At 38.7% G+C, this 12,406-nt stretch overlaps 1 protein-coding gene across 5 annotated transcripts in view; it reads left to right on the top strand.

The window, feature by feature from the left end:
- The window catches only part of CFAP97 (cilia and flagella associated protein 97), a 47,463-nt gene extending 35,057 nt beyond the window's left edge, over positions 1-12,406 (top strand). For 3 of the 5 annotated variants that reach the window (XM_050792591.1, XM_050792592.1, XM_050792590.1), the window contains exons 4-5: positions 7,885-8,035; positions 9,132-12,406. In XM_050792591.1, the coding sequence (XP_050648548.1) occupies positions 7,885-8,035; positions 9,132-9,262 (282 nt within the window). In that variant the 3' untranslated portion in view covers positions 9,263-12,406. The other 2 variants (XM_050792593.1, XM_050792595.1) reach the window with 2 other exon arrangements.

Genomic DNA, 12,406 nt, shown 5'->3' on the forward strand with positions numbered 1-12,406 from the left:
TACTTGTAAAAAGGGGAATAATTTTTTAATTCATGAATTCTGAAATATTATTTTTAGCCAGGTACAGTGGCTTACGCCTGTAATCCCAGCATTTTGGGAGGCCAGGGCCGGAGGGTTGCCTGAGCCCAGAAGTTCAAGACCAGCATGGTCAACGTTGTGAGATTCCATCTCTACAAAAAATAAAAAATTAGCCAGGCGTGGTGGCGCATGGCTGTAATCCCAGCTGCTCCGGAAGCTGAGGAGGAGGATCGCTTGGTCCTGGGAGGTCAAGGCTGCAGAGAGCCATAATCACTCCACCTCCACCTCCTGCGTTCAAGTGATCCTTCAGCCTGGGTGACAGAGCAAGACCCTATCTCAAAAAAAAAGAAAGGAAGATTCTTGTTGAACCATATCTCTTTCTTTTCATTCGAACTTTTTTCCAAAAGAGCACAAGAACAATCTTAGCAGAAGGAGAGGTGGTTAAAGATACTTGGTTTATGGTTTCACTTTACCCTTTAAGAAGAAGTGAGATTATTTCATTCTTTTGAATGCATGTCAGTTTCCTCAGGTGTGAAAGAATGTTGAGGGGAGAGAAGTAATTCAAGCAAAGTTACGGAGGAAGTAAGATTCCTAGAGGAATGTAGTATCAGGGTTGGAGCCTAAAGTTAACTAAATGGAGTTAACTTACTTTTTTTTTTTACTTTCTAAGATTATGTTTGTAAATAAAATAGTCCTTAGTTATTTTGTTGCTCTTGTTTTGGGGGGAGTTTTTTGTTGGCTTTTGGAGATGTTACCCAGGCTGAACTCCTGGGCTTAAGTGATCCTCCCAGCTCAGCCTCCTGAGTAGCTGGGACTACAAGCGTGTAACACCCCGCCTAGCTTATTAGCAAATTTTAAATTCAGAGGAATGAAAATAAATAGACTATCATCTAGCCCATCTTTTCATGTACAAAAATTTAAACGAACAAATAAATAATATATTAATGATTTCTGCAGCTGTTAGCATAAGTTTTCCAGTTAGGAGTTCTTGTGTGTTTTATTTTATTTTATTTTAAAAATAAAAGGCATGTATGAATTTAGAAACTTAAGGCAGTTCTTTTTTTTTTTTTTTTTTTTTGAGACAAGGTCTCGCTTTGTCACCCAGGCTGGAGTACAGTGGCACAATCTTGGCTCACTACAACCTCTGCCTTGCAAGTTCAAGCTATTCTCCTGCCTCAGCGCCCTGAGTAGCTGAGATCACAGGCATGTGCCACCACCCCTGCTAGTTTTTGTATTTTTAGTAGAGCCAGAGTTTCACCATGTTGGCCAGGCTGGTCTCGAACTCCTGACCTCAGGTGATCTACTGGCCTCAGCATCTCAAAGTGCTGGGGTTACAGGCGTGAGCCACCACACCTGGCCTAAGGCAGTTCTTTAAAACATTCAATGAAAAATAGGCCAGGGCCAGTGGATCACCTGAGGTCAGGAATTCAAGACCAGCCTGGGCAACATGGTGAAACCCATCTCTAAAAATACAAAAAATTAGCCGGGCGTGTTTAGTGGGTGCCTGTAATCCCAGGGCTCCTGTAATCCCACCTACTCAGGAGGCTGAGGCCGGAGAATCACTTGAACCCGGGAAGCAGAGGTTGCAGTGAGCCAAGATACTCTCCTGGGCAACAAGAGCAAAACTCCATCTCAATAAATAAATAGATAAATAATAAATAATAAAATTCTCCTATTCTGTGCTTTGCCTACTAGTATACAGGAGTAACTTTATTTTATTTATTTATTTATTTAGATGATCTCACTCTGTCACCCAGGCTGGAGTGCAGTGATGTGATCTTGGCTCCTTGCAACCTCCACCTCCTGGGTTCAAGTGATTCTCCTGCCTCAGCCTCCTGAGTAGCTGGGACTACAGGCTTACGCCACCACACCCAGCTAATTTTTGTATTTTTAGTGGAGATGGTATTGCCATGTTAGCCAGGCTGGGCTCAAACTCCTGACCTCAAGTGATCCATGCGCCTCAGCTTCCCAAAGTGCAGGGATTACAGGCGTGAGCCACTGTGCCTGGCCTATAGGAGTAACTTCAGAACTCTTATACAGAATAATTAAAGGGAGATTGTGATAAATTGTCACAAAAATGAAGATTTATAGCAAGTCTCATACCTACTATGAATATCAATCTGCTGATTAACAGTACTTTTGTTCTAAGATCTTGAAATAATGTATAGTGTACTTTATTTGGGTTTCCTTCTTTTCTGGTTAGGGTCTGTTATCTCCTTCCATTGAAGAAAGCCAGCTAATGATAACTGTGGCTCCCGCTGTTGAAATGTAGAGAACAGTCGTCTTGATTCTCCCTGTGTGGGGGACAGTTGTTACTTTTTTACTTACTTACTTTGTAAGTGTCCTTACAAGGTCTTTGCTTCATCACTCTAGAAACACTAAAGCAACTCTCGTCTGCCAATGGCTGCAGAAATCGTTAAGACATTATTTATTTGTTTAAATTTGTTTAAACATCAAAAGATGGGCTAGGTTAATTTTTTTTCTGAAGAGAATAATTCTGGTTATAAAATAAATATTTGGACAAGTGTATTTGTTCATTTTCCTACTGCTATAAAGATACTACCGGAGACTGGGTAATTTATAAACGAAAGAGGTTTAATTGACTTACAGTTCTGCAAGGTTGGAGAAGCCTCAGGAAACTTAGAATCATGCTGGAAGGCAAAGCAGAAGCAAGGCACGTCTTACATGGTGGCAGGACAGAGAGGGAGCACAGGGGAAACTACCGCTTTTAAGCCTCGGATCTTGTGAGAACTCCGTCACGAGAACAGCATAGGGAAACCACCCCCATGATCCAGTCACGTCCCACCAGGTCCCCCCTCCACACGTGGGGATTCCAATTCGGGATGAGATTTGGGTGGGGACACAGAGTCAGACCATATCAATAGGTATATAATGCAGTATTGTTAACTATAGTCAACATGCCGTACATTAGATCTCCAGAACTTACTCATCTGGCACGACTGGAACTTTGTGTCTCGGGTACGTGACATTTGCTAAGAGACTAGATCTTATGGGTTCTCACCACACATGTAAATAAAAATGGTAATCCTGTGAGATGATGGATGTGTGAGTAGCTCAAGGGTGATCATTTCAACATGTATACGTATATCAAAACTTCAAGTTGTTTACCTTAATATATATAATTACCCAAAATTGCACTTTTTTTTTTTTTTTTTTTTTTGAGACAGAGTCTTGCTCTTGTTGCCCAGGCTGGAGTACAGTGGCACAATCTTGGTTCACTGCAATCTCCAGCTCCTGGGTTCAAGCAATTCTCCTGCCTCAGCCTCCCGAGTAGCTGGGATTACAGGTGCCCACTAATTTTTGTATTTTTGTACAATGCCCCACTAATTTTTGCATTTTTAGTAGAGATGGGATTTCGGCATGTTGGCCAGGCTGGTCTCAAACTCCTGACCTCAGATGATCTGCCTGCCTTGGCCTCCCAAAGTGCTGGGATCGCAGGCGTGAGCCACCGCACCCAGCCAAAAAATGCAGTTTCTAAAAAAAAAAAATGCGGACGAACTCTTGGGATTCATTATTAGAACCTGATTTGAGTGGCAGTTCTAAGATTTTGTAAACCATACATTACCATTCTTATTGTTTTTTAATCCATTAAATATTTAATGTCTGTTAGGAGCAATGTAAAGAAGGAATATAAGGCCGAGACGGGTGGATCACGAGGTCAGGAGATCAAGACCATCCTGGCTAACACAGTGAAACCCCGTCTACTAAAAAATACAAAAAAAAAACTAGCCGGGCGAGGTGGCGGACGCCTGTAGTCCTAGCTACTCGGGAGGCTGAGGCAGAATGGCGTAAACCCGGGAGGCGGAGCTTGCAGTAAGCTGAGATCTGGCCACTGCACCCCAGCCTGGGCGACAGAGCGAGACTCCATCTCAAAAAAAAAAAAAAGAAGGAATATAAAATACTCCCCTAACTATCATGTACTTTAAAACTTAGCTGGAAGATAATACTGTTGTTGCATGTCAAACAACTAGAAAATACAGCAATATTAACAATATCACTAATTTTAATAAGTTCTTTGGTTTTTTTTTTGAGAAGGAGTCTCACTCTGTCACCCAGGCTGGAGTGCAGTGGCACAGTCTCGGCTCACTGCAACCTCCACCTTCCGGGTTTAAGTGATTCTCATGCCTCAGCCTCCTGAGTAGCTGGAACTGTAGACGCCTGCCACCACACCAGGCTAATTTTTTTTCTATTTTTAGTAGAGATGGGGTTTCACTGTATTGGCCAGGCTGGTCTCGAACTCCTGACCTCAAGTAATCTGCCTGCCTCAGCCTTGCAAAGTATTGGGATTATGGGGTGAGCCACCACGCCCAGCCTTAATAAGTTTTTGCTAGATACTAGGCACTATTTTAAGCACTTTAGATGCATTATATCACTTAATTACTAAAAACTAACTCTGAGGTTATTTCATTATTAATATCTCTGTCATGGAATTTGATCAAGGACACAATCAGTGGCAGAGCCAAGTGTTAAGCCCAAATCTTTCTGACTATATACCTTACATTTATTATCACTGTATTAGAATTGTTACAGCATTTTGAATTTTTTTTTTTTTTTTTTGAGATAAGGTCTTGCTCTGTCACCCAGGCTGGAGTCTAGTGGTGTGATCATGACTCACTGCAGTCTCGACCTCCTGGACTCAAGCCGTTCTCCTCTGCCTCTTGGGTAGCTTGGATCACAGGCACATACAACCATGCCCGGCTAATTTTTGTATTTTCTGGAAGAGATGGGGTCTCGCCATGTTGCCTAGGGAGGTCTTGAACTCCTGGGCTCAGACAATCCTCCTGCCTTGGCCTCCCATGCTGGGACCACAGATGTGAGCCACTGCACCCAACCTGAACTACTGTTTTTTAAGTTTTACGTGAGAGTTCTAAATTGATGACTAAATTAAAATGCATACACTTTGGATTTTGGGGCTTACACCAGGGGTGTCCACTCTTTTGGCTTCCCTCGGCCACATTGGAAGAAAAAAAATTGTCTGGGGCCATACATAAAATATGCTAACCATAGCTGATGAGCTAAAAAAAGAAATTGCCAAAAAAATAAATCTCATAATGTTTTAAGAAAGTTTATGAATTTGTGCTGGGCCGCATTCAAAGCCATCCTGAGCCGCATGCAGCCTGCAGGCCACAGGTCGGACAAGGTTGGTTTACACCTTAAAATTTAGGGTAATCAACACTTTGTATTTTGACATTATTTCTATAGACAAGAGTTATTTCTCAAATCCTTTAGCTTTTGTTTAGCTTGTTATGTTCATGTAACACTCAGATGGACACATGGTATTGTTCCGTGTGATTTGGGTACATGAGCCGAATCATTTCTCTCTTATTTCCCTAAGTTTCTGCGTGTAAACTTGATAATTTATATATCAGACTCCAGAATGGGTTTACTTTTTGCATTATTGTACAATTATTTCAAAGTTGACTTTGATCACATCTATATTGTTTTGTATCTGATGAATAAGTATTGTAATTATCTTAAAATTTGTAAAAGAAAAAATACTCATCCAACCAAATAAATAAACTTAGGACATTAGGAGTTTAATAGACATTGAGACTTCTACCAGCAAAAAAGCAAAATTGAAAGATAACTGAAAATACCAGGTCTTCTGTCTTGTCCTTTCTACCCTGCACAGCTCAGTGCGTAGTTAATAGGATAATCAGACAGAACGGCAGATGCACTCTGCTAGTGAAAGACACTGAAGATGTGACCCCAGGAAGTTCCAGTACACTTATAAACTGCAGGTAGAGAAGATACAATTTCAGGAGGTTTGGACACCGGAATCACACAGCTTCTCTGTCCACAATGCAAGAAAGAGAATATGATGGAAGACCGTGGACTTTACAGTCAGGTGGAACCACGTTCAAATCAAAACTCAGCTCAGCAAAGGGCACCACTAACACTAGTTGGGTAATTTGAGTAGGTGACTCTTTTCTAGCTTTTGAAGGCTAAAAACTAGGGAGGGGCACTTCACACAGAAGGAGCAGCATGCAGGCAGGCAGTAAAGATGTTCTCGGTTGTTGTGTCCGGTTCTGCGTGTGTTTCGCACCCTCTGCCGTTTGCCTCCAAGCCTCCTTTTGTTTCTATAACAACCTCCTCTCCCTTTTCTAAACGGCCCTTCCCCTGCATATCTTGGCTTATTGTTCCACCGTCTCTTCCTGCTTTGGAATTGCTGCTCAGGAACTCAGCGCAGAAGGGCAGGGGTGAAACTGATCGAACACCAAGTGGAAGAAGAGTTTTGGGAGGGGTCGGTGGTGATGTTTCATAACAGTGTGAACGTACAGAATGCCACAGAACCGTACGCTTAGAAGTGCTTAAAATGTGGTTTCATTTTACCACAATAAAAGGAAGAAAGAAAAAAAGATTGTACAGAGAAAACTTGTCCTATGACTGAATTCATGAGTCTGATTTTTTAATGTGAAACTTAGTGCAGGTCAGTACTCCCTTTGCAAATAAGATTAGCTTCCTTCAGAGAAAGTTTGAATCAATAAAGAAAATAACAAAATACAATCATGGATCAATTCCCCAAGCGGTTTGGTCTACCTCAGTATTTCTTTCTCAACAATGCCTATGAAAAGCCAACAGAATAAACTCTTTCACCTTTTAAGAAATAATTATAAACAAAATTTAGAACATTATACATTAGTCTCTGTTACTGAATTGTAAAAAATTACCATGTTATTGGATACTGTATTGCCTTGGCCAATTGGTTTATATATCCTTTTTTTTAATTAAAATATTATTAAAATGGAGACAGGGTTTCACCATGTTGTCCAGACTGGTCTGGAACTCCTGAGCTCAAGCAGGTCATCCACCCACCTTGGCCTCCCAAAGTGCTGGGACTACAGGCATGAGCCACTGTGCCCAGCCTACATATCTTTTTTTAAAACTTGATATTCTTTACTAATTGGTTTTCAAACTTCTTAACAGTAAAAGCTTTTTTTCTCCAAATTAAATGTTATGCAGAATCTTTAGTATATAAAACAGACAATGCAGAAAGCATAGCTGGGCTAGTAGAAATTAGCACGGGAAGACCTGAGGGCCCTCCCTGCTGGCCTTTCCCCAGTGGCCTACCAGCCCTTGAGGCACTATGCAAAGGAAACGGTGAAAGGCACTGCTCTGCAACGTACATGTGGAGAATCTGTGGTAGCTTCCATGTGTGTGTGGTCAGTCCTAGGTTTTAACACTAGGTTCTTAGCATTATAACTCCCATTACGTCATGTCTATGAGAAAATCAGGTTTAATGTATTTTATTTCAACTTACAGCACCTTTCCTAAGACTAACCTGGCACAAAAGAATCAGTCCTCTAGCAAGCTTGTCTAACCCACCTGATTTTGTTGTTTGTTGTTCTGTTTTAGGCTTTTAGCAACCTGAAGCCATGGTTTTTAGTTTCTGTCTCTAGCGATATGCAGGAAAGAGAGATGAGGAAGGGGCTTTACTGGCCCAACCAGAAACAGAAACTAACAACCCGTGACTGTATTCTCTCTGTTGGACACCCCTGGATGAACTGTTATATCACAGTGGTTTGGTGAGCTGTGGGATAGGCAAAAACCCTTGGATTTTTATGAAATTAAATTATCTGAAATATGTTTTTCACATGGTATGTCAGGAATGATTTAAAATCTTTTGGCCGGATGTGGTGGGTCTCGCCTGTAATCCCAGCTACTTAAGAGACTGAGATGGGAGGATCCCTTAAGCCCAGGAGTTCCAGGCCAACCTGGGTGACAGAGTAAGATCTTATCTCTTAAAAAAGGAAAGAAAGTGAGTGTCACGCTCTAGAATGTATTGCCTTGTTAAAAATGATTGCTGTTTAACCTTGGCTTTCAAATTGACTGTCTTTATTGAAGGCTTTATTGAAAAGGCTTGAGGCTGTGAAACCAACAGTAGGTATGAAACGCTCAGAACAACTGATGGACTATCATCGCAATATGGGCTATCTCAGCTCATCACCACTGTCCAGACGAGCCAGATCCACTCTCGGCCAATACAGCCCATTAAGTAAGCAGGACAAAATAGATCAAAATTATTTTATATTTGTTTGTATCTTGTATCCATTTTTTAAAAAAATGTCACTTATGTTATTCTGATAGAGTTTTAAATGCCAGCACTGGAGTGCATTCTGTTATTTCTCACTGTCATGTTTTGTTTTATTTGTATTAGTTCACTTAATTTCAGGTTTCATTTACAGCCTATAATGACAGGAAGGAAACCAGGAGATAAAACAATCGAAAATATCAGTAGGTTCTGAGGTAATTGAGGAAGTACTTTTAATTTTAAAGTTGATTGAGGGAAGAAATGCATAGATGTGCTGTTTAAAAGCTGCTGAAACGTTCTCCCTAGGTAGTTAAGAATTATTGCTAATAGACTCCAGCCCTTATATGTGCTTTTTTTTACTTACTGGATAACTAAAACAAAAATTAGCAAACTGATCACACAGCAAGCCTTACCACTTTACAGTAAGCAGTAAGGCTTGTTGTGTGATCAGTTACAGACCTAGCCAGTTGTGTGTCCCAGAGAGTACAAGAATGGAGTGACCATTTAGTGCCGGAGTGTGCAACATCTAGAAAGGTCAGTGTCCTTTACAGAAGTTTATATTGTACTTGATGTATGCATTCTAAACTATGTAATAAATAGAAGGTAATACCAAACCATTCGATGCCACAACTTCCCAGCGCCTGCCCCGTGTGAGTCTTCAACTCTCATGACTAGTAGTTCCATTTATTCTTCTCCAAACCTTGCTTCCGTGGTATAGTGACTAAGACAGGGTCTTGTTTTAGTAAGTCATACTTTAGCACTGTCCCTAAATGTAGTATATAAATGGTTATACGAAGGGATTTTTTTCGCATGAATTATTTGAGAAGCTTTTACAAATGTTTGTTTTCCATGCCAGTCCAGTGCCTCAGAATCCCCTGGGGTGGCATCTGGGTGTGTTTGTTACTATATTTTTTGAGTTCCACAGGGAATTCTGAAGTGCATTCCTAGTCGAGAATCATTGCATTAGACTATTAGACACACATAGAATGTGGAAGAAAAACTAGTCTGGACTTAAAGTGAGGAGAAGTTTCTCAGATATTTCTTCTTTGTGTATTTTCAGGAGGAGCTTCCAGGACATCCAGTGCTACGAGTGGTCTCAGTTGTAGGAGTGAGCGATCAGCTGTTGACCCCTCCAGTGGCCACCCTCGAAGAAGACCTAAACCCCCTAATGTCCGTACAGCTTGGTTATAAAACACTTTTTTTTACTTTAAACATTGTTCACACAACTTTTATTGAAGTGCTCGTGCTATTACGATAATTCTCTGTGTAAACATCTATAATACCGTTTAGCAATTTAAGGTGTACAACAGTGCGTTGTAATTTATTGTTATTCAGTGCAAAATTATTGTCAAAAAGACGATTTAATGTAAAGAGTGTTTCCTGAGGATGTATTCATATAAGATGTGTTCTTAATAGAGGAATAGTGGTATGCATGTGTATCTTCTCATTATAGAAATTGATTCCATTGTCATGCTGTCAAAATAGTAATGATAGTATCATTGCATGTTGTACTCAAGATGTTCACTATATAGTTTTCAATTTGTGTTATTTTCATTTCTTTATAAGCGTTATACCATGAGCTTAGCTCCTAAATTTGGCTGGCTTTGTTTTTCATCTGCTTTAGAACTTACGTGGCATGGCGTAGCTTGATTGTATGAGATTGAACACTGATTATGAAACAAATCTTGAAATGTGTTTTCATTGGTAGAGCTGATCTAGATTTGATGAGCAGATTGAGAGACGCTTCTATTGGAGCAATTCTTGTAATTCACCAGAGGTATCTAGTTATTGTATAAGTGCACTGAGTGTTAGATCTTAAAAGTTTGATCAACCATTCCAAACCATTTCAAATATGAATATTAGAAAGTTCAACTTAGAAGCTTCCCTTTGTGTTTTTATGCATTCAGGTAAAGTCCTATTTATGATTCTTAGAAATGAGGTAGGTTTTAGAGCTACAGTCTTCTAACTTGTGAATAGTTTAAGGACCACATCAGTTGCATCATAAGCAAAACCTGTAGTATTTGTTGAATCAGTGAAATGGCACCATCAGCATGAAGAGCCAAGAAGCAGATCCTGGGGTGTGCTGGACAGCGTTTTAGGTAATTCAGTATTTACTGTGTTACTAGAGAAGAAAGAAATGCTTTAGAAATTCCAGTAAGTATTTATAAGGCCTGAGAAAACTAAAATTTGAACAAAAAGGGAAATAAATCACACGTTTGCTGAGGCTGCTGCTTTAAATATTGGCTACTTTTCTTGTTTTGGTTTACTCTGATTTGTTTGATTGAACCCTGGAAGTATTATTTTTACCAGCCCCACATTTAAAGACCTAGTAATCTTGACGGAATTGGTAATGGCAGATAGGGTTTAATACTGCTGACTTTCCAAATTAGAATTTTTTTTCTGTCAAACTTAGGCTTTTGTATAGCAAAGTATGGTATCTCATTGTTACCATCGTTGTTCACCACTAGCCTTTTCAGTAGGCCCTTAAAATGTATTGGAATAGTTCCATGTTAAATGACAAATGTCTGTCTTCAGTATGAATTTTTGATCTGTAGCCACAGTAAGATTTCTGTTTTCCAGTGGTCAGGCTCTGTAGCACGTATGCTGAATGCTTTTTCCTTAGCACCTTTAACAGTAACGTGTTACTACATTTTCCAAAACATCAATTCAAATGTCTCGGTTTTAGTTTGTATTAATAGATTTTGTTGAGGGTAGGGCCTGCGAACGTGGGCGCAGTGAGGTTAAATAATTCATGTGACCACAACCTGGCTTTGAGGTTCTTCTTCTTTAGGGGGCCATAATGTTCATTCATTGTTATTTGATGCTCTGTTCTGATGAACATGTTATTACACCTGCTGTATATGTAAGCTTTAGCTATACTAAACCAAGGCTTTATTTTCTTTTGTTTTTTAACTTACTGTACTTTGAATGTTTATATAACCTGTATTTCAAGAGAGGGAAGATAATGCTGAATTTTAAATTTAGCCTTTGAACATCTGTCCAATAGTGAATTAATCAGTTTTTTAAAAATTGATTTTTAAGTTGTTCCAGAAAAATGTTTTATATATATAATCTTTTTATATATATAAAATCTTTTTTATAAATTTTATTTTAAAAATCTTTAAAAAAAGATTTATATATATATAAAGATTACATATATTTATATATAGTCTTTTCTGTTCATAATGGCATCAGTCTCTGAATACATTTTATATTATCTTTGCTGCCACATGTCAGGATACAACACAATAGTTTTATAAATAAAAACTGTACTTTGATTTTAGGTACTAATTTAATGCTTTAGTTTTTACTACTTTGAAAGGGGAAGTTCATCTAAGTATTACTGATAACAGGGATCCAACTTAAAGTAAAAGTTGGAAAGGGCAACAGTCTTTTAAGCAGAACTTACAATTCTGTTGTCATGGTTACTTATATATAATGAATATGACTAGACAAATAGGAGTTGGAAAATGTGGTATATTCTCTAAGTCAAGATGCTCTGAAGTTATTATAGTTTAAGGGACATTCTTAAGGAATTACTTAAGTATATTACTCTTTTTGTTTTCAAGGACATGAAAAAGTAAAGGATGGTCGAGCACTATTTTATATTTTTTTGACCTGTACTGAATATATGTACTTTGAAGATTTACATCTATAACTAGAAAGCATAGTAATCTGAGGTCTGGTTATTAGGCCAGATTCTTGTTCAGTTATTTTTATCTCTGTCAAAAGTTAAAACTAATGTTGCCTCCTTTTTAGTAAGATTCTATGAAAGTTTTTTAACTATTAAAGTTATGTCTTAAGGGGTAGCTCTTATACTTCCTCTACTGTCTTTGTCAGTTTCCATAAAAAGCTGTTTTCTCAGCGATTACTCCAAATAAAGTTCTTCGGTTTGCTGAAAAATGTAGTGTAATGCAGTTGTTTTCTCCCTGCTAACCCGAGTGTCCAAAATAGATATCTAGACAGCTTTAAGAAGGTGACGGTCACGGGTAAGTGATGACTGTGCCTCTCATCTTCAGATTCTTCAAATACTGCATACTGTGAAACATGTTAAGACCAATATAAATCCAAAGATGTGAGTTGATTATACTTTAATAATTAAATTCATAAAAAGTTTACTATCTTTAATGCCAAAAAAGTCTTAACCCATAAATGATTATATACAATCTTAGAAAATGTGCTTAACAGTTATGGCGTCTTTATTTCTATGAGTAAAGATTAGTAAGAAACTTAAAATTAACATCCTTTTAAAATTTTCTGTTCCATTTTAATGTATTTTAGGCATTTAGAACTAGCCTGGCATAATGAAGAAGGAAATAAAAGCATTAAAGATAA

This window comes from Macaca thibetana, chromosome 5 (assembly GCF_024542745.1).
Source record: "Macaca thibetana thibetana isolate TM-01 chromosome 5, ASM2454274v1, whole genome shotgun sequence".
In the NCBI taxonomy this organism is placed as follows: Eukaryota; Metazoa; Chordata; class Mammalia; order Primates; family Cercopithecidae; genus Macaca; species Macaca thibetana.